The sequence below is a fragment of the Pristiophorus japonicus genome, chromosome 1 (genome assembly GCF_044704955.1).
Source record: "Pristiophorus japonicus isolate sPriJap1 chromosome 1, sPriJap1.hap1, whole genome shotgun sequence".
Taxonomy (NCBI): domain Eukaryota; kingdom Metazoa; phylum Chordata; class Chondrichthyes; family Pristiophoridae; genus Pristiophorus; species Pristiophorus japonicus.
Window position 1 is genome coordinate 411,141,546 of NC_091977.1, and position 23,486 is coordinate 411,165,031.

Consider the following 23,486-nt stretch of genomic DNA (forward strand, 5'->3'; position numbering starts at 1 on the left):
AGATCCCTTTGTTCCTTTACCCCATTCAATTTCTTATTTGATGTAGGTGATGTACAATCTATATTAACAACTTGGAAGATGGGACTGAGTGTAACGTAGCCAAGTTTGCTGACGATACAAAGATGGGAGGAAAAGCAATGCGTGAGGAGGACACAAAAAAATCTGCAAAAGGACAGACAATCTAAGTGAGTGGGCAAAAATTTGGCAGATGGAGTATAATGTTGGAAAGTGTGAGGTCATCCACTTTGGCAGAAAAAAATCAAAGAGCAAGTTATTATTTAAATGGAGAAAGATTGCAAAGTGCTGCAGTACAGCGGGACCTGGGGGTACTTGTGCATGAAACACAAAAGGATAGTATGCAGGTACAGCATGTGATCGGGAAGACCAATGGTATCTTGGCCTTTGTTGCAAAGCGGATGAAATATAAAAGCAGGGAAGTCTTGCAACAGCTATACAAGCTATTGGTGAGGCCACACCTGGAATACTGCGTGCAATTTTGGTTTTATATTTACGAAAGGATATACTTGCTTTGGAGGCAGTTCAGTGAAGGTTCACTAGGTTGATTCCGGGGATGACTTATGAGGAAAGCTTGAGTAGGTTGGGCTTCTACTCACTGGAGTTCAGAGGAATGAGGTGATCTTATCGAAACGTATAAGTTTATGAGGGGACTTGACAAGGTGGATGCAGACGAGGAGGAATTTCTTCTCAGAGGGTTTTAAATCTGTGGAATTTGCTGCCTCGGAGAGCTGTAGAAGCTGGGATATTGAATAAATTTAAGACAGAAATAGACAGTTTCTTGAGCGATAAGGGGATAAGGGGTTATGGGGAGCGGGCAGGGAAGTGGAGCTGAGTCCATGATCAGATCAGCCATGATCTTATTAAATGGCGGAGCAGGCTCGAGGGGCCGTATGGCCTACTCCTGTTCCTATTTCTTATGTTCTTACCTATTTATTTTTCCTACAAAAGCGCACTTAACATTTATAACCATGAAGAATATATAAAGTGTAGTAGGGAAGTTAAACAGGAGATTAGACATGCTGAAAAGGAACATAAAGAAAAGACCCTCAGGTAATATAAGGAAATAGTAAGGTCATTTTTAAGCATACTAAAAAGTAAAAGAACAGATAGAGACAATATGGCCACAGGAATAAGGAGGGAGTTTAAACGGTGGAGGATGTAGGTATGGCGGAGATATTGAACAAATATTTTGTATTTTTTTTACAAATATTGCAGAAGTGAGAATGTTTGTGTATTCGAGGAAGATATAGAACAGTTGATTAAACTCACTGCAGAAAAGGAATTGGTTCTGAAAAATATTAGCAGAGCTCAAAGTGGATAAGTTGGGTACACATACATCAGAGAGGAGATAGCAGAGGCTCTGGACACAACTTTTCAATCCACCATAAATATGGAAATTGTGTTGTAGGACTGGAAAGTAGCCAAGGCAATGCAGGTTGATAAGAACATACAAAAGGCCAATAGTATTTTGGGATTGATAAATAGGGAATGGAGTGCAAGATTAAAGAAGTAATGATAAATTCATACAAAACATTGGTTAGGTCACAGTTAGCATATTATGTGCTGTTTTGAGTGTCTAATAGAGAGTGTACAGTATAGATTGACTAGGATACCAGGTATGATAAATTAGATACTGGAGATATTTCCATTAGCGTAGAGAAAGCCAAGAAGAGATTTAAGAGAGATTTTTTAAAACATTTTGAAAAGCTTTGAAAGAGTGAATAAGGAAAGATTATTTACTCTGGTTGAAGAATCAGTGATGATAGGACATTTAACTTAAAATGCTCACTCAGAGACTGAGGAGCAAAGTTTGCAGAAGTTTCTTCAAGTGTTGTTGGAGCATGGAATGCTTTGCCACAGGGAGTGGTTGAGGCAGAGAGCTTTGCACCTTTAAGCTAAAATTGATAAATATTTGAAACTGGGGGTGATACAAGACTATGAAGAGAGCAGAGGGCAATGGGATTAGTTTTGAATAGTTCGAGCAAAGAGTTGGTATAAGGAAAGCCTTTCATGACCTAAGGATGTCCTAAAGCGCTTTATAGCCAACTAAGTACTTTTGAATGTTGCTTGTAATTTTGTTTTGAGTGCACTGCCCCTTCACAGTGAAAAAGCTGGTCCTAGGTTTTACAGGATCGGCAAACCCATGCAGCTTAGAGGGAACATTGGTAATCACTGTTGTAATGAAGGAGACACGACAGCACAGCAAGGTCCCACAAACAGCAATGTGATAATGACCAGATAATGTTTTAGTGATGTTGGTTGAGGGATAAACATCGGCCAGGACACTGGAGGGGGAACTCCCCTGCTCTTCGACTAGTGCCATGGGATCTTTTATGTCCACCCGAGAGCAAACGGGCCTCAGTTTAACGTCTCATCCGAAAGATGACACCTCTGACAGTGCAGCACTCCCTCAGTACTACATTGGTGTGTGCCAGCCTAGATTTTTTGCTCAAGGCTTGAACCCACAACCTTCTGACTCAGAGGTAGGTGTGCTACCAACTGAGCCACACAGTAAGTTGAATGGCCTCCTTCTGTGCTGTAAGAATCTATGGTATGCGTGCATTAAGCATTCATATGGGAATAGTGCCAGTTAAAAATATAGCCCATATTCCAGTACGAATGGCCACCTTTAAAAATCAAAAGATATCTGCTGTGTTAATAGAGATACTGCAGTGAAGGTAACGTATTATATAAAGCAAGCAAGGGAAAAGGAGATTGGATTTAGTCCTGTTGGTACTGAAAAAGGAAGACAGTTTAATTAATTACAAAATTTAAAATAGATTCTGCCAACTTTTTATTCCAACACACCTTGTCCATTATAATACTACTACTATTAGATTTCTATTTCAGCTATACAGGCGTACTAGATGCTCTTCCTCCTTTCTAATTCTTGGAGGCATGCATGGCCTGTGTGATTTGTGACAATGCCTTCTCAGTGACTTATCTTTTAACTATGTCATCCTCCATCGTGCTTGTTAGCACAAATGTTTTTATAAGTTTATTTGAGTACATGGAGTTATTTGTGATTCTGAACATATTCAAAGAGGAGTATTTGAGCAAGCATTCTCTCTTTAATATGTAAAAGCCAGTCAGTAAATTAGCATAAATTTTGAGTCATTTCTTACCATGTTTATCTACCAACACTTTGAACAAACACCAAATACAATTACTCTTTAAATCTATTACGTTACTGCTTTTTCATTGTCGCACAATTTTATTTTCTGTTTTCTCTCGGCTTTGAGATGAAAAATTTTATGTCAGTTATGAAAAGCGGTTGTATTGTATCAATTTATTGACCAAGAATAAATAGCAACTTAAGCTAAAGAGTAAGCCGTAAAATAAAGAATCTGTATGATGTCAAGGTTACATGTCAGAATTATTATACGTACTCAGGATTTCAATAGCTCCCAATCAAAGATGTCCATTATTTATGCATCAGGAACAAAATAATGAGTCTCCCAGGTATAACTGGAGGCTAACTGTAAATTACTGCATGACTTGCATTTAAACTTGGCATATACTACTTTCCCCAAACAAGGGGTATTTAGCCACTTTAGTCATAATATATCAACCAAAATACTGCTGTTTTTTAAAATAGATCCTGGTACTAATTTGCAGGGTCTACTTATTTTCGGGTCTATTTCTTCATAAACTGCTATTTGCAATCCATTTTATTTCCCCATTGTGCTTGCAGCCAATCCAAATAGCAGACGAAAGGCAATACTGAAGTTAGACTTGTTCTTGCAAATGTAATTTAATGGAATGAGGCACGTTACAAATCAAAAACTAAAAGGAAACAATCTCACCGCATGGGCATTACACCTGATCAAACAAAACAAAATCATAAATGCGACTGAATGATCCTGCACATCTCATTTACACCGCATGCAGCCAGAGGAAATATTGCACTTTGCCAGCAGTCAAACACAATAGTGCCAGAATCACAGTTAACTGTTGCTTCAGTAGAAAAGAGGGGTAAATTCTGTGCTACGAGACATACAAGTATATATGGCAGCACCAAATGAAAAGGTGAAACTTTGCTCAAGCTGGTTATCACCTGGTATTATTACTGCTAGCTATACTGAAATCATAGTTATTTTCAGCCTAGAGTGCAGAAACACATTCACTTTTTTATTATTAAAAATTAGTAAAAAGAAAGTACCAAGAGCTTACAATTGTTAGTCATCAATTTGTTTTTCCATAGTTGTTTAGAGATCTGGTCAGTAGCATCAGTCCCAAATTCCACAAACTTAATTGTGTTTATAGAACAAGACAGTCCATGAAGAGGATACAATACAAATACAGAAAAGTAAATGTCCATTAGCTTTTGCTTTACCACAGGGTTCAAATATGAAGTGAAAAGTATTTGCATATTATATTTTATGACAAATACAGAAGCCAAAAAGTTACAAGGTCTACCAACCAAAAAGAAAAAAAAACATTGCCAATCTAATTACACACACTTATTTTGAACAATAGCACAATGAGACCACTCCAATACTGCCAGTCAGCAGTTGAAAGAGAAAGTTGGGTTAATGTTTCTGTCGAATTGTCAAAAGTTCCCAACTGAAATGTTATGTCTGAAAGAAAAATATAATGGGTGCTTCATGTGAGACAAGATTGATCAGGTTTCCAGAAATGCTCGGTCTTTCTCCTTCAGTTGCTGCCTAACCACCTCCTGCGTATTTTCGGCAATTTCATTTTTTACTTCAGATTTCGAGCATTCACTGTTTAATTTATGCATCTAGTACAAACAAGACGGATGTTGCTCCCTTCAGTCTCATTATGCTTCATAATTTACTGCAGCTCTAACGAAACACAGATGTGGATTTTAAAGTAACTTATCAGACTTTAGTTGATTGCAAGTGCAGCAACATGCACATGAGAGATAGCCCATCCCATGCACAGGATTTGTGAAGCCTTTTTACTTTTTTTTTTTAAAAAAGAAAGTGTAAAGTATATGGTGATACCTAAAAGATATAATTTTCAAAAAATACAACAAATAATATGTTCAACGAAGGTTGCTACCCCTGTGCCTGCACAGCCTGAACAATGAGTACAGCTGCAAATTAGCATTATGTTTTCGCAGTTAAATAGGACTATTCTGCAGGTTTAAAGTATTACAAAGCAAAGCTTTTTGAATCTCACTATAGCTTTTAAAGAAATATTATTACAGTGGTGAGTTTGATTATTAAGAGTCCAACATATTTCTAGGGTTTGAATAACATGTAATCAATATGCAACATTTTGCTAAATAATTAAGGCCATCGTTGCATGTTTGCCTGCAGTGTATTAAATCACTCCATGAAGCCACAATAAAGGTAAAACATGTCAATATTGTAAACTTTTTTGAAATGTTCACTTTAAAACTAAAGCAACACTGGCATTATGAATGAAAAAAGCTAAAATCAAGAAAAGTGATGAATGAACTGGAAACTATTTATTAGTGTAACAGCCTCTTCTTTACAGATCTGATAACAGCTTTAAATTATTTACAAACCTTTACAGCATTTATATAATACAAAAAAATCTGGTTTCCACATCAGCTGAGGCACCAGTCTTTTTATGAAATGAAGTGCAGCACTGCAGTACATTAAAAAGCAACAATGAGCTACTTAATGAGGTCCTGCTGTACTTTGCACTTCTCAGCACCACATTACAGCAGACAGGTAGAATGGCAGTTGAAGCAGCTTTGGAAGACATGGATTGTCAGAGCTGTACCGTGCTGATGCATTAAACCGGACAGCTTCATGAGAAACATTATAGACAACTCACTTAGAGGTTACATGGACTGCAACATGCATTTCCAGACCGAAGTGAGCTACTCATGACTGCCATGAAATGATTTTTCTTTGCCCTGATTACATTTATTTATGAATAGAGGATCTGCAACGATAAAGGCCATTTGTCCTCATATAATTGTTTGAAATGTATGATAAAATGTGTACATAGTACCTCGTGCTTTTGTTGGTCGATACATATGTATATAGGTATATATCTAATACAGGTGAAATATCCATGTCTGTGTCCTCACATGTTCTGAAGTAGAGGCCAATTCTGAGCTCGTCGATAGGCATGCAATGAGAGAACATACAGCTAGCAACACAGTGGAATTGAGATCTGCAAGAAATATCCCAGTAGACTTCACAACTCTTCACAACTAAAAGATTCACAGACAAAATAAAAATACAAAAGATATCTGGAATCAACCAGAATTTGTGTCCTTAAACATGAGATATTTTCTGGGATTCCTTAGCTTGTTTACAACTATACAACCATTTAATCACCCTAGCATTCCTTTCCACAGCTGAAATACCATACGGGACACGATCATTTGTTTCCTCGTCATCGGTCAGGTCATCATTGCTCCGTCGTGACTGCTCACAGTCTGAACTGATCATGCTCGCGCTGCGAAAGTTCAGGGAGATTATGTCCGAATTTGCCCTTGTGAAATTCTCCATTCCAATGTTTTCAAGTTCTTCAGGATCAAGTCCACAGTAATTAAAGAATCGCTCCACGTCTGCATTGGCACGAGCATATCTATCACTGAGATCAGACTTGGAACGGTGAAGCGAAGGTCGCCTGCTTGGGTTGGTGGCCAAGTCTGCGGTGGTTTGTGTTGGTGACTTAGGTACATTACCGGTTGAAATAGTAGGTTTGGGTAGAACAGGAGGAGCAGAACTGCTGCTGGGTATTGGTTTTAGAGGCTTTCCTTCCACAACCCTCCTGACATCTGCTGAGCTGTGAGAAATGTGCAGGGCCGAATCACTGACTTGGTCTTCAAACAATTTTTTGGTTACATTCAGGTTGCCTCCCTGTGGACTACTATGGCCTTGATTACTGTACACCTGAATAGATTCTGCGAAGGTGCGGCGGTTGATTTCTGTGGAGGCAGGTCTGTGCTGGGGCCAGTTCCGTGTGCTGTTTTTGTGTACTGACCCAGAGGTGGAACTTTCTGAGCTGTTGATTATATTCTTCAGAATTTCCAAATTTAAGTTTTCTCTTTTTGCAGTGCTGTCTGCCTTATGATTATTAGATAGCTTCTGCAAAGGGGTGCCTGCTGCCCGCCTGACTGCTGGGCAGACTGGCGGCTTTGCCAGCACAGCTGGCTTCACCGGCTCCTGCTTGGCGTTGATGACTTCTTGACTCTTCACATATTTTGATTTATCAGCTTCAAGCCGTTCCACAGCACTGAGTCTTTTAGGGTTAGGCTCTGCCTGCCTTCGAAAATAGTCCGGCCCTTTGTTCAGAATGCGAAGAGGAACAGCTGAAGTAAAGGTGGTTGTCGAACCAACAGGTTTGACCATGCTATCTGCTTGTAGCATTTCTGTAGGCATGCTCGATGGCCTGTCCCCAGCAGCCGTCTTGGAATCTGTGTTGAGCAACTCCAAATGCACTGTGTTGAATCATGTACATAAAGCAGAGTGAAGAGAGGAAGAGTCTTATGCTGCAAGTATCACCAGCAGGGCCTCATCTCATAGCTCATTAAATGTTCTCTTTAAAGCCAGCCTTTGTACAAAGGGCCTCGAGACACAAGTCTGTATTAATCTGCTCTGCTGATTCTTTTTTTAAAGCTGACTAAGGGACTTGGGAGACTTGTCTGTTCTTTTTTGCACAACTCCAGGCAGTGATCTGAAACACAGAATAACCAACTATGTGTTAGTATGGCTGAGTGACATCACAGCGAGTCTACAGCAACAGAACAAAAACAGAAAAAGCGCATAGTTTGCCGTAGATGGCTGGTATGGAATGCAACAAATAAACGGAGCATGCATATTAAAAATTGTATTAATAATTCTGTGCTATCTTAAATCAAATGTGTCAACTGTGACATTTAAAAATAATCTCCTAGTCATACAAGACAGCGTAGCATCAACATTTTATACCAATGCAGTATTAATTGCTCTTTCGGCTAGGAACTTAGGCCCATTTCAGCCAAGGTAACAGTAGGCCATTATGATGGACTGCAATGAACCTGGAATAGAGAGAGGAACAGAACCTAGATTCCGACTTCTCGTCATGAACGATCCAGTCACATTTGCTGAAAGTGAGTACATTTCGAGTTGGGATAAATGTCAATTTGGTTCAGTTGAGTTTGGAGATTGGAGCCCTACATGACTACATTAACACATTCACGACCTGGAATACTGAACCTTTTGTCAGTGAAACAGGTTAAGTGGCTACTTAGAGAAGCATGCAAGCAGCATTATTACATCTGTGCCACACTAAGACAATGGAGAAAAAAAAGTTATATAAAATTACCCACAGGAAAAAAAAAGTGCTTGGATATTAAAATCTGCCAATAAATACGCCATAATTAACCCTTTTTTCTCCAAATAATACAGAAAATATATGCTTCTTAATTTTTAGATATTTTAATTTTGTACAGGTACTATAATACGCCTTTAAACAGGTAAAACGTATAATCAGAATTTTACACAGTTCTCCTTGCACTCTAGCTTCTTCTGTGCCCACAAGGCTGTGTAGCAGCTCACAGATTCAGAGCCCAGTTTACCTGTGCATTTCCTACATTTTCTGCTTGTGAGCTCAGTACCTACTACAAAGGCCTTACCGACTATATATTAAAAAACTACAGTTCAGGAATGGAGGGGCAGAGGAGAAAAATGCAAAACAGTCTGCTCTTCCACCTCAATGCAATCTATCTGTGAACACAAAAATTATATGAACCTTGATTAACATTCCCATAGAGGCAGTGACTGCTCAACTGATACCACTGAACAGCTGGTCAAGGCAGTAAGGTGCAAGAATGCCAATCTCTTTAAAGAGTAACAACATGCTGCTGTCAGCTGAGGGGAGTTGGTGCTCATTTGGTGAAAATTATTAGTTCTCCAAGGGGCTAGGTTCAAACTGAAGTGGGACGAGTGGGGCTAACATCATAATAGCAATGCTTGAATTGTTAGTAAAGTGCATATCTTTGAAATAAACATAGTAGATAGGACTAGACAACAAGCTCCTAGCATAGGCATGATGGGATACTTGACCAAGGCTATCTTTAGAGACAGCTAACTCATTTAGAATCTTTGGAAAACATATTACTCATTGTTATGCTCAGAACAAGGAGATAAGGAAAAGTGAAGGCCAGACAGGAGTTACCAAGAGAGTTGAGAGAACAGGGAACATCTGCGGGGTTACCCAATAATGCGTACTGGGTTGTGAAACTCAATGTAACATAATTGTTCGAATCGTGCGGGTAATGATTTATGACTGCCGCAAAACCAAGTTACAGTAACTAATGTACTATAAATAAATGCTGCAAACTTTGTATCGGCGAGTTAGGCACCTCAGGCAACTGAGTCCTACTCCTTTGCATATGCTCGAATAAAATCTTTACTTGCTTGGACCTTGCAGACTCGAAAGTGGTTATTTCACCACAACAAAACCCTTTTTTTGGGTTTTGGGGGGGGGGGGGGGGGGGGGGGGCCCAAGAGATTTTCCAAAATCTCATTTTCAGAAATGTTGCAATGCAACACACAAATGTACTGTAAAACCCGACATAACTGTAAACTTGGCAGTTTGAAAAATCAATAATCTTAGTTGAGTGTCTGCCATGTATTAAATAAAATAAACAGAAAAAAATCTCAAAAAACTCTACTTCTCAGTTATGGATAAAACAAGATTCATGCATGGCAACAGTCAAACGTTTGACACGGATAGTCAGCGTTCTCACAGTTGCGTCAACTTTTTCTGACAGAAATCAGCACTTTTATTTGTTTTATGATCACCCCAGAATATCCTGTAATTCTGTTCTGTGTTGCGCATTGATGTGTGCCTCATGCTGCTTGGCTCCTCTTCTAACAATGTTCAGAGTGGCCCGCACTTCACTTCTCCACATGTGGATGCCAGAGGTCGTACAACGATTGTAGCCGAGAGAGAAAACAAAGCTGCCACAAATCCTAAAATATGCTGGGCAATGAAGATAAGAATATTTACATTCAGAACTTGTAGGAAGAAAATGTTGACTTTGGTAGATGCTTTGATAATACCTTCAGCAGTAAACTCTCCGACACCTGATCTCGGGTAGTATCATATGTGGGTCCACATTGGCTTTTCAAGCAAGGAATCAAAAGTGATCAAAGCACAACACAAGCAGCTACTGGCAGGCGAGATATTACTTCCTGTTGTTTCAACAATTCGATTTAAAAAGAAATGCCTCTCACATCTTCAGTATGTCCAAGTTCTCCCCTTACTTTAATCCGATATTCATTAGAATGTGCCCTGTTGGCCAATGTTGAAAGGTAAAGTACTCTTACTCCACCTTTTCTAAAGGCAACTGCACATTTCTTTATTTTACAGGCATGGAATCAAAAGAAGCTCGAGTGGGGAAAATAGAAATACTGACAGTTCATGTCAACAGTCCAGTTTTCACACTGACACTCAGCTCTTCTAACATTGCATCAATATTGCTAACTAAAGCTAGCATGGACTATGCTGTAGGGATATCATCTGTGTATGTATAGAACTTGCACACAGTGCGCAGCAGCCCAATCAGGTGGTCTCCCTAGTGGCTTTTGATGAAATAACACCTAATGATACCCAACTCCTTCAAGCCCTCAGGGAGAAGTTATAGAAACATAGAAAATAGGTGCAGGAGTAGGCCATTCTGCCCTTCTAGCCTGCACCGCCATTCAATGAGTTCATGGCTGAACATGCAACTTCAGTACCCCATTCCTGCTTTCTCGCCATACCCCTTGATCCCCCTAGAAGTAAGGACTTCATCGAACTCCTTTTTGAATATATTTAGTGAATTGGCCTCAACAACTTCCTGTGGTAGAGAATTCCACAGGTTCACCACTCTCTGGGTGAAGAAGTTTCTCCTCATCTCAGTCCTAAATGGCTTACCCCTTATCCTTAGACTGTGACCCCTGGTTCTGGACTTCCCCAACATTGGGAACATTCTTCCTGCATCTAACCTGTCTGAACCCATCAGAATTTTAAACGTTTCTATGAGGTCCCCTCTCATTCTTCTGAACTCCAGTGAATACAAGCCCAGTTGATCCAGTCTTTCTTGATAGGTCAGTCCCGCCATCCCGGGAATCAGTCTGGTGAACCTTCGCTGCACTCCCTCAAAAGCAAGAATGTCCTTCCTCAAGTTAGGAGACCAAAACTGTACACAATACTCCAGGTGTGGCCTCACCAAGGCCCTGTACAACTGTAGCAACACCTCCCTGCCCCTGTACTCAAATCCCCTCGCTATGAAGGCCAACATGCCATTTGCTTTCTTAACTGCCTGCTGTACCTGCATGCCAACCTTCAATGACTGATGTACCATGACACCCAGGTCTCGTTGCACCTCCCCTTTTTCTAATCTGTCACCATTCAGATAATAGTCTGTCTCTCTGTTTTTACCACCAAAGTGGGTAACCTCACATTTATCCACATTATACTTCATCTGCCATGCATTTGCCCACTCACCTAACCTATCCAAGTCACTCTGCAGCCTCATAGCATCCTCCTCGCAGCTCACACTGCCACCCAACTTAGTGTCATCCGCAAATTTGGAGATACTACATTTAATTCCCTCGTCTAAATCATTAATGTACAGTGTAAACAGCTGGGGCCCCAGCACAGAACCTTGCGGTACCCCACTAGTCACTGCCTGCCATTCTGAAAAGTCCCCATTTACTCCTACTCTTTGCTTCCTGTCTGACAACCAGTTCTCAATCCATGTCAGCACACTACCCCCAATGCCTTGTGCTTCAACTTTGCACATTGATCTCTTGTGTGGGACCTTGTCGAAAGCTTTCTGAAAGTCCAAATATACCACATCAACTGTTTCTCCCTTGTCCACTCTACTGGAAACATCCTCAAAAAATTCCAGAAGATTTGTCAAGCATGATTTCCCTTTCACAAATCCATGCTGACTTGGACCTATCATGTCACCTCTTTCCAAATGCGCTGCTATAACATCCTTAATAATTGATTCCATCATTTTACCCACTACTGAGGTCAGGCTGACCGGTCTATAATTCCCTGTTTTCTCTCTCCCTCCTTTTTTTAAAAAGTGGGGTTACATTGGCTACCCTCCACTCGATAGGAACTGATCCAGAGTCTATGGAATGTTGGAAAATGACTGTCAATGCATCCGCTATTTCCAAGGCCACCTCCTGAAGTACTCTGGGATGCAGTCCATCAGGCCCTGGGGATTTATCGGCCTTCAATCCCATCAATTTCCCCAACACAATTTCCCGACTAATAAGGATTTCCCTCAGTTCCTCCTCCTTAACTAGACCCTCTGACCCCTTTTATATCCGGAAGGTTGTTTGTGTCCTCCTTAGTGAATACTGAACCAAAGTACTTGTTCAACTGGTCCGCCATTTCTTTGTTCCCCGTTATGACTTCCCCTGATTCTGACTGCAGGGGACCTACGTTTGTCTTTACTAACCTTTTTCTCTTTACATATCTATAGAAACTTTTGCAATCCGTCTTAATGTTCCCTGCAAGCTTCTTCTCGTACTCCATTTTCCCTGCCCTAATCAAACCCTTTGTCCTCCTCTGCTGAGTTCTAAATTTCTCCCAGTCCCCAGGTTCGCTGCTATTTCTGGCCAATTTGTATGCCACTTCCTTGGCTTTAATACTATCCCTGATTTCCCTTGATAGCCACGGTTGAGCCACCTTTCCTTTTTTATTTTTACGCCAGACAGGAATGTGCAATTGTACATTGGATATATTAAATTTACAGCAATGTACAATTGTACATTGTACATTGAATATACTTTGGAAATGGATCATATCAATTGCATTTGAGAATGTAAGTGATGTAAAAATGTATGAAAGAGAGATATGCAGTAGGGACTAATGTAAAGTGTACACACATCAACTGCCAGCGTTTAACTGCTGATCTAGGTGGTTGGGGATAGAATAGCAATGATCATGTGGAATATCTTTGTAGCTGCCTTTGAATAGGAGTGTCTGTTTGAGGTACATATACCCTCAGTATTCCAGAGTGCAAATGTGGTTTCTAGCCACAAAGAGGAAGATCCTATTGAGCCCAAATACAACCATGAATTGGGTTGTCGCAACATGTACATCAGATGCTCTGGAGTCTCAGAGTAAGCCAAAAGGGTAAGGCTGGATTTCACTCTTGTGAGGAAAATATCGAAGAGGCTATGGCATTATTCAAGATGAGAGTGTGTTCTCAGGGAAAAAGTACTTGTATTGATTAACATCCACCTTTCATTCTAGTACCTCTTGCAGCCATGGGACTACATGACATCTTGGAATTTATCCATTGATTGACAGGAAACACGCGTGTGTGCTTTCTCCACTCACAACCCCCCCCCCGCCCCTATAATTTGATTGATGGAAAATTGGGTACATGGACAATTTAAATTACAATCTCTATTCTCAGTGTAACTACTTTTTAGCCCACATAGCAAAGGTAAAGCCACTGGGTTCCACAGAGACAAACTGAATTTCTGAATGCGATGCCATGCAACTAAATATATTTAGTCACCTTAAAAAAAAAAGTGGCCTTCATCACACAGGACTATATTCAGACTTGTTTTAAATTGTCAACTTTTGAGTTATAAGCTTTTTTTGAAACTATTTCTCAGCTTTTACAAGTTTGCGAAGTTGGCATGCGTAAGAATGTTGGTAGAATAGAACCATCCCAAGTACAATCTATTGGGCATGCGGTTGAAAATCCACAAAATATGTCCCATATAAAAATAGAAAAAGGGGATCCAGGCAGTTAATAACTTCATCCAATTCAGATGGAGCAAACACATTATCTGCTCTAATTTTGAGATGGTTTAAGAGAACGTTCTCAATAACCTCAAAATACAGAGGCAGTGAGATCACATCCCACTGTAATATTGAGCAATAGACCTTTTTAAACCTTTATTTCTTCTGTAAACGTGTTAATTCTTTGCTAATGTCATCTAATAATACTACAATTCTCACGTAAGCCTAGGCAGAGTGTTGGCAAGCTGTTCCACCTCAGGGGAAGGAATCATTACAGCAAAGTCTGATCTTATTCTCACCCAACACCCATACAGGTTTCCTTCTTCCTAATCCAGGAATGTCAAAGTAATCACACAGTCTTTAGTGTCACTTCGGTTGGGATATGCTAACCACAGCACAGACTGTGGATCAAACCTGTGATCTTTTGGTCTCTGACTCAGCAACTCACTGGAAAAGCTCAGTGAACCATTCCGGGAACAAGCTGGCAATTGCCTTAATCCTTTTATAGACCAGCTGGCAGATATATCTGGACGATGTTTGGAATTTCATCAGTGAAGACAGGGTTGTTAGAAACGATCTATTCTTGGCCTGGATTGTCACCTTTTTGCGATTTTTCCCATTTTCCAGCGATAATTGCGGTGAAATCAAAATTCTAGTGCCGGGGTAGCGTTAGAGTGTGCAACTTTCGCCAAATGAAAGTTCATGACGGACGTTAGTGCCAACTCCGGCATGACACGACAGAATTTGTGCGCCGGAGCCCAAAGTTCTGACCGGGAAAAAAAAAGTCTGTTCTGCGCATGCGTGAATTTTCTTTTTGCCACGATCCTGGTCTGCTGTCGATTGCAAACGCTAATGCAGGGCGCGGCCGCCATGGGCATGCGCAGTACACCTGGGGCTTCTGAAGCAGCCATTATATTACTCGATTTTCATGATGCTGGAGGAGGACGACACGAGGCAGCGTGCATGAAGATTCACACAGGAGGCAAACAAAGCTCTTGTGGGGGCTGTGGAAAGGAGATGGCAGGAACTCCACAGGAGGGGTGGATCCAGACCCTGCCAGCGATTTTTAACAAGATCTGGAAGGAGATCACTGAGGAGTTCTCTGCCTCAGGTACAGTAATAAGGACTGCAACACAGTGCCAGAAAAAGATTTAACGATCTTTCGAGGGTCGTTAGAGTGAGTACATTTTTTTTTCATACATTCTTTTATTACTTAAATTATAAATCTCACACACTATTCGTTCTGACGCTGTTGCTGGCTCTGAGCACTCTGTAGATTGCCTCCTAAAATGCATGACACATTGGTAAGCTTAGTGTGGCACCCTATTTGACATGAATGATCTTTACGCATTATTAAGATTGCTTTGTGAGATGTAATTAGATGTTTCCAAACTTTGATGTCCTCCTGATGAACCACATGCAACTTGCAAGGCCATTAAACAGAGGACTGTATTACCTTCAGACAGTATGGTATAAGTGCTTTGCTGGCTGTGTGTACCACAAGAGCAGATGGACCCTCTGGTAACCATTCCCATTGTCATCTTTGCAGGCAAAGAAGTCCCACAACCACTGCGAACAGTCGTGGACAGGTGTTGCTCCGCCTCAGACCCTGCCACTCATGGACATTGAGGAGCGAGTGGCAGGCCTCATCAGCATCTCAGGTCGGGCAACTGCCACTGGGGGCGCTGACCCCCACTTGCGTCCTGAGGGTAAGTCCTGTACACTGCCTGGGCTGGGTTGGGGCAATGTGATGCAGTGTCTGTGGAATAGGGTTGGGGCAATATCATGCAATGTCTCTGGAGTAGATATTCAAATGAGCTTGTGCTATGTGATCTTACTCATATCACCCTGCCCCCTCCTTTGCTGCTAACCACTCGTCTGTTGCTTTCTACTTCCAGATGACCAGTCAGAGGCGTTGAATCATTGGGATCAACCCTCCACGTCAGCCCAACATGTGGAGGAGGAGGAGGAATATTTGACGAGGATTTGACGGAGACCGATCAGCTAACTCTGGAGAGGGGAGAGGGGAGGCGGGCGGCAGGGAGTGCAGATGCAGCCTACACCTCTTAACACTGGTAAATGCATGATCAAACATTCCCCGGCTTTGACACCTGTGAGGCTCCTGGGACTAGTAGCGTGCAGCAACGCAGTTCTGGGGTCAAATCCCGCAGGCCATCTCCCCGGAGGGGGAGTTGGTAAAGCCAGTTTGCCAGATAGACGCATAAGTGGACATGGTGGTACTAACCAGGGAGAGCATCAAGCTCACCCATCAGCTCCTTAAAGTCCTAGGTAGGATTCCCACATGCATTGACAGTCTGAAGGCGACCATAATGGGGCTCGGGTTGCAGATTATCGGTGCGAGCCACGAAACGTGCAAGGCTATCACACGAGCCTGGTGGCCTCCACCAGTCACACTGGAGCAAGCAGTCTTTCCGAGTTCCTCAGTGTGACACCCAGACACACGCCCACACCACCTGTGACTGGTGACGCCGATGAAGCAACTCGCCAGTCACAAGCTGGGCCATCCACGCCACTTGTTGGTCCAGTGTTTTCCCACTAGGCATTTCCAATGTCTCTCTCCCCAACACAGCAGCGCTCTGACACCATTGCTGCACGCTATCGTGGCACGCTTTGGGTGCAAGGAGCAGGCGAGGGAGGGTGGCAAGGGGGGGGGGGGGGGGGGAAGAAAAGAGAAGCCGGTGTTAAAAGACCGTGAGGCAGTGGTGTTGGTTATCATGTTGTTGTTTTTGTTACAGTATAATCACAGTTTGATCACAAGTTATTATTTTATTAACGTTTTCAAATTATGTTTACAAAGTTATAAAATTTTACAATGTTTGATAAATTCTCTTGTTCACCGTAACAATTCTTTTGTTAGCCTAACATCTGTGGTTGGGAAAATGTTGGGAATCCATTATTAAAGAAACAGTAGCAGGACATTTGGAAAAGCAAAATTTGGTCAGGCAGAGTCAGCATGGATTTATGAAGGGGAAGTCATGTTTGACAAATTTGCTGGAGTTCTTTGAGGATGTAACGAACAGGGTGGATAAAGGGGAACCAGTGGATGTGGTGTATTTGGACTTCAAGAAGGCATTTGACAAGGTGCCACATAAAAGATTACTGCACAAGATAAAAGTTCACGGGGTTGGGGGTAATATATTAGCATGGATAGAGGATTGACTAACTAACAGAGAACAGAGAGTCGGGATAAATAGTTCATTCTCTGGTTGGCAACCAGTAACTAGTGGAGTGATGCAGGGATCAGTGCAGGGACCCCAACTATTTACAATCTATATTAATGACTTGGAAGAAGGGACTGATTGTAACATAGCCAAGTTTGCTGACGATACAAAGATGGGAGGAAAAGCAATGTGTGAGGAGGACACAAAAAATCTGCAAAAGGACTTAGACAGGCTAAGTGAGTGGGCAAAAATTTGGCAGTTGGAGCATAATGTTGGAAAGTGTGAGGTCATGCACTTTGGCAGAAAAAAAATCAAAGAGCAAGTTATTATTTAAATGGAGAAAGATTGCAAAGTGCCGCAGTACAGCAGGACCTGGGGGTGCTTGTGCGTGAAACACAAAAGGATAGTATGCAAGTACAGTAAGTGATCAGGAAGGCTAATGGTATCTTGGTCTTTATTGCAAAGGGGATGGAGTATAAAAGCAGGGAAGTCTTGCTGCAGCTATATAAAATATTGGTGAGGCCACACCTGGAATACTGCATGCAGTTTTGGTTTCCATATTTACGAAAGGATATACTTGCTTTGGAGGCAGTTCAGAGAAGGTTCACTAGGTTGATTCCGGTGATGAGGGGGTTGACTTATGAGGAAAGGTTGGGTAGGTTGGGCCTCTCTACTCATTGGAATTCAAAAGAATGAGAAGTGATCTTATCGAAACGTATAAGGTTATGAGGGGACTTGACAAGGTGGATGCAGAGAGAATGCTTCCACTGATGGGGGAGACTAGAACAAGAGGGCATGATTTTAGAATAAGGAGCCGCCCATTTAAAACAGAGACGAGGAGAAATTTCTTCTCTGAGGGTTGTAAATCTGTGGAATTCGCTTCCTCAGAGAGCTGTGGAAGATGGGACATTGAATAAATTTAAGACAGAAATAGACAGTTTCTTGAGCGATAAGTGGTTATGGGGAGCGTGCGGGGAAGTGGAGCTGAGTCCATGATCAGATCAGCCATGATCTTATTGAAAGGTGGAGCAGGCTTGAGGGGCCGTATGGCCTACTCCTGTTCCTATTTCTTATGTTCTTAACCATTCCTGTGTCGTGTTTCATTTGCAGAATAAGAGGGGTAATAGTCAACATGGTGGGATAGAGTGGCCAGGCAACGGTGAAGCATGCCGTTCACCCTTCAAGCATAACTTTGAATTATGAGCTGCTGATGTAAGGCTTTTGCAGCGGCAACATTTCCACAATTCCTTCCCTGTGGTTGTGGTGGAGGTGGTGGTGCTAATGGGTTCATCGCCAGGCTCCTCTTCCCCTCTCTCGCGAGCTTCTCCTGCAATTCCAATTGGCAATTCCTGTCCCCTCATATTGGCTAAGTTGTGTAGCATGCAGCACACCACAATTAACTCAGAGACCTGCTGAGGGGAGTATTGCAGGCAGCTTCCAGTGTGGTCCAGGCATTGTTCCATTATATTGAGTTCCGTCTGCATTTTCCCATGCAATTATAGCAGATGTAACCATCTGTTCATTCATCTGTTCCTAAACCATCATCAAGGGCCCAAAGAGCCTTTCATTGTAAGAGAACAATACATGTATAACTCTTCACAGGATGGTATGTTGCCTCCCTGGTGCAAGGGTCAAGGATGTCTCGGAGCGACTGCAGGGCATTTTGGAGGGGGAGGGTGAACAGCCAGTTGTCGTGGTAAATATAGGTACCAACGATATAGGTAAAAAATGGGATGAGGTCCTACATGCTGAATTTAGGGAGCTAGGAGTTAAATTAATAAGTAGGACCTCAAAGGTTGTAATCTCAGGATTGCTACCAGTGCCACGTGCGAGTCAGAGTAGAAATAGCAGGATAGTTAAGATGAATATGTGGCTTGAGGAATGGTGCAAGAGGGAGGGATTCAAATTCCTGGGACATTGGAACTGATTCTGGGGGATGTGGGACAGTACAAACCGGACGGTCTGCACCTGGGCAGGACCGGAACCAATGTCCTAGGGGGAGTGTTTGCGAGTGCTGTTGGAGAGGGTTTAAACTAATATGACAATGGGATGGGAATCTACGCAGGGAGACAGAGGGAAGTAAAATGGGGGCAGAAGCAAAAGGTAGAAAGGAGATGAGGAAAGGTGAAGGGCAGAGAAAACAAAGGCAAAAATCAAAAAGGGCCACATTACAACATAATTCTAAAAGGACAAAGAGTGTTAAAAATACAAGTCTGAAGGCTCTGTGTCTCAATGCGAGTAGCATTCATAATAAGATGGATGAATTAACTGTGCAGAAAGCTGTTAATGGATATGATGTAATTGGGATTACGGAGACATGGCTCCAGGGTGACGAAGGCTGGGCACTCAACATCCAGGAGTATTCAATATTCAGGAAGGAGAGACAGAAAGGAAACGGAGGTGGGGTAGCGTTGCTGGTTAAAAAGAGGAGATTAACACAATAGTAAGGAAGGACATTAGCTTGGATGATGTGGAATCTGTATGGGTAGAGCTGCAGAACACCAAAGGGCAGAAAACGCTCGTGGGAGTTGTGTACAGACCACCAAACAGTGGTAGTGAGGTTGGGGATGGCATCAAACAGGAAATTAGGGATGCGTGCAATAAAGGTACAGCAGTTATCATGGGTGACTTTAATCTACATATAGATTGGGCTAACGAAACTGGTAGCAACACAGTGGAGGAGGATTTCTTGGAATGTATAAGAGATGGTATTCTAGACCAATATGTCGAGGAACCAACTAGAGAGCAGGCCATTCTAGACTGGGTCTTGTGTAACAAGAGAGAGGATTAATTAGTAATCTTGTTGTGCGAAGCCCCTTGGGGAAGAGTGACCACAATATGGTAGAATGCTTCATTAAGATGGAGAGTGACACAGTTAATTCAGAGACTAGGATCCTGAAAAAGAAAGGTAACTTCGATGGTATGAGACGTGAATTAGCTAGTATAGACTGGCGAATGATACTTAAAGGATTGACGGTGGATAGGCAATGGCAGACATTTAAAGATCACATGGATGAACTTCAACAATTGTACATTCCTGTCTGGCGTAAAAATAAAACCAGGAAGGTGGCTTAACTGGAAAGTTAGCATGCAGGTACAGCAGGTGGTGAAGAAGGCAAATGGCATGTTGGCCATCATAGCGAGAGGAATTGAGTATAGGAGCAGGGAGGTCTTACTGCAGTTGTACAGGGCCTTGTTGAGGCCACACCTTGAATATTGTGTACAGTTTTGGTCTCCTAATCTGAGGAAGGACATTCTTGCTATTGAGGGAGTGCAGCGAAGGTTCATCAGATTGATTCCTGGGATGGCAGGACTGACTTATGAAGAAAGACTGGATCATAGAAACATAGAAAATAGGTGCAGGAGTAGGCCATTCGGCCCTTCTAGCCTGCACCGCCATTCAATGAGTTCATGGCTGAACATGAAACTTCAGTACCCCATTCCTGCTTTCTCGCCATACCCCTTGATCCCCCTAGTAGTAAGGACCTCATCTAACTCCTTTTTGAATATATTTAGTGAATTGGCCTCAACAACTTTCTGTGGTAGAGAATTCCACAGGTTCACCACTCTCTGGGTGAAGAAGTTCCTCCGCATCTCGGTCCTAAATGGCTTACCCCTTATCCTTAGACTGTGACCTCTGGTTCTGGACTTCCCCAACATTGGGAACATTCTTCCTGCATCTAACCTGTCTAACCCCATCAGAATTTTAAACATTTCTATGAGGTCCCCTCTCATTCTTCTGAACTCCAGTGAATACAAGCCCAGTTGATCCAGTCTTTCTTGATAGGTCAGTCCCGCCATCCCGGGAATCAGTCTGGTGAACCTTCGCTGCACTCCCTCAATAGCAAGAATGTCCTTCCTCAGGTTAGGAGACCAAAACTGTACACAATACTCCAGGTGTGGCCTCACCAATGCCCTGTACAACTGTAGCAACACCTCCCTGCCCCTGTACTCAAATCCCCTTGCTATGAAGGCCAACATGCCATTTGCTTTCTTAACCGCCTGCTGTACCTGCATGCCAACCTTCAATGACTGATGTACCATGACACCCAGGTCTCTTTGCACCTCCCCTTTTCCTAATCTGTCACCATTCAGATAATAGTCCGTTTCTCTGTTTTTACCACCAAAGTGGATAACCTCACATTTATCCACATTATACTTCATCTGCCATGCATTTGCCCACTCACCTAACCTATCCAAGTCGCTCTGCAGCCTCACAGCATCCTCCTCGCAGCTCACACTGCCACCCAACTTAGTGTCATCCGCAAATTTGGAGATACTACATTTAATCCCCTCATCTAAATCATTAATGTACAGTGTAAACAGCTGGGGCCCCAGCACAGAACCTTGCGGTACCCCACTAGTCACTGCCTGCCATTCTGAAAAGTACCCATTTACTCCTACTCTTTGCTTCCTGTCTGACAACCAGTTCTCAATCCATGTCAGTACACTACCCCCAATCCCATGTGCTCTAACTTTGCACATCAATCTCTTGTGTGGGACCTTGTCGAACGCCTTCTGAAAGTCCAAATATACCACATCAACTGGTTCTCCCTTATCCACTCTACTGGAAACATCCTCAAAAAATTCCAGAAGATTTGTCAAGCATGATTTCCCTTTCACAAATCCATGCTGACTTGGACCTATCATGTCACCTCTTTCCAAATGCACTGCTATGACATCCTTAATAATTGATTCCATCATTTTACCCACTACCGATGTCAGGCTGACCGGTCTATAATTCCCTGTTTTCTCTCTCCCTCCTTTTGTAAAAAGTGGGGTTACATTGGCTACCCTCCACTCCATAGGAACTGATCCAGAGTCAATGGAATGTTGGAAAATGACTGTCAACGCATCCACTATTTCCAAGGCCACCTCCTTAAGTACTCTGGGATGCAGTCCATCAGGCCCTGGGGATTTATCGGCCTTCAATCCCATCAATTTCCCCAACACAATTTCCCGGCTAATAAGGATTTCCCTCAGTTCCTCCTCCTTACTAGACCCCCCGACCCCTTTTATAACCGGAAGGTTGTTCGTGTCCTCCTTCGTGAATACCGAACCAAAGTACTTGTTCAATTGGTCCGCCATTTCTTTGTTCCCCGTTATGACTTCCCCTGATTCTGACTGCAGGGGACCTACGTTTGTCTTTACTAACCTTTTTCTCTTTACATATCTATAGAAACTTTTGCAATCCGTCTTAATGTTCCCTGCAAGCTTCTTCTCATACTCCATTTTCCCTGCCCTAATCAAACCCTTTGTCCTCCTCTGCTAAATTTCTCCCAGTCCCCAGGTTCGCTGCTATTTCTGGCCAATTTGTATGCCACTTCCTTGGCTTTAATACTATCCCTGATTTCCCTTGATAGCCACGGTTGAGCCATCTTCCCTTTTTTATTTCTATGCCAGACAGGGATGTACAATTGTTGTAGTTCATCCATGCGGTCTCTAAATGTCTGCCATTGCCCATCCACAGTCAACCCCTTAAGTATCATTCGCCAATCCATCCCAGCCAATTCACGCCTCATACCTGCAAGGGACAATGTGGCCAGTAATGGGGCCATCAACACCTGTTAATGGCGCACTCAAGGGCAATAACAGGGGCAGTCAAGGACGATCGACTGGCAAGGGACCTTTTGTTTCAAACAGCAGCTCATGCTGGAGGCGTGGAGGCATACACTCAGCCGGAGTTTGCAGAGGTGAGCAAAATACCTGCAGAAATTGCAGAAATGAACGGTGGGGGAAATCGCTGGAAGCTGAAGTTCAGCGAGTTCATGTGGAGCACATATACAGTTCATACACCAGGACGCCACCGATAATGATGAAAGCGCTCCTCAATGGCATCCCATTATCAATGGAGCTAGACACGGGGGCCAGCCAGTCCCTGATGGGTATCAAACAGTTCGAAAAGTTGTGGGCATCCAAGGCCAGGAGGCCAAAACTATCGCCGATTGACGCACAACTACGGACTTACACAAAGCAGATCATTCCGGTGCTAGGCAGCGCCACGGTAGTCGTGACCCACAAAGATTCGGAGAACAGGTTGCCACTCTGGATTTTCCCGGAGACAGTCCCGCACTACTGGGGAGGAGTTGGCTTGCTGTCATGAACTGGAAATGGGGCGATGTCAATGCAATTTCCTCTGTGGAGCTAGTATCATGCTCACAGATCCTGGACAAATTTGACTCATTATTTCAACCCGGCATTGGCACTTTCATGGGGACCAAGGTAGTGATTCACATAAACCCGGACGCCAGGCCAGTACACCACAAGGCCAGAGCGGTGCCTTACGTGATGCGGGAAAAGATAGAAGGCGAATTGGACCGCCTGCTGAGGGAAGGCATCATCTCGCTAGTTGAATTCAGTGACTGGGCGAGCCCGATTGTGCCGGTGCTCAAGGCGGATGGGTCGGTCAGGATATGTGGCGTTTACAAGGCCATCAATCGGGTGTCACTCCAAGACCAGTACCCGCTACCGAGAGCGGAGGACCTCTTTGCGACGCTATCCGGTGGCAAACTTTTTTCAAAATTGGACCTGACCTCAGCTTACATGACCCAGGAGCTGGCGAGTGAGTCGAAGAAGCTGACC

The 23,486-nt window shown here is 42.8% G+C and overlaps 1 protein-coding gene across 8 annotated transcripts in view; it reads right to left on the minus strand.

Annotated features, from left to right (window-relative positions):
* Nucleotides 1–5,479: 5,479 nt before the first annotated feature.
* Nucleotides 5,480–23,486, minus strand: part of fam110b (family with sequence similarity 110 member B) — a 183,345-nt gene continuing 165,338 nt past the window's right edge. For all 8 annotated transcript variants that reach the window (XM_070875717.1, XM_070875652.1, XM_070875707.1 and 5 more), the window contains one exon: nucleotides 5,480–7,650. In XM_070875717.1, the coding sequence (XP_070731818.1) occupies nucleotides 6,243–7,355 (1,113 nt within the window). In that variant the 5' untranslated portion in view covers nucleotides 7,356–7,650 and the 3' untranslated portion in view covers nucleotides 5,480–6,242. The remainder of the gene's footprint in view (nucleotides 7,651–23,486) is intronic.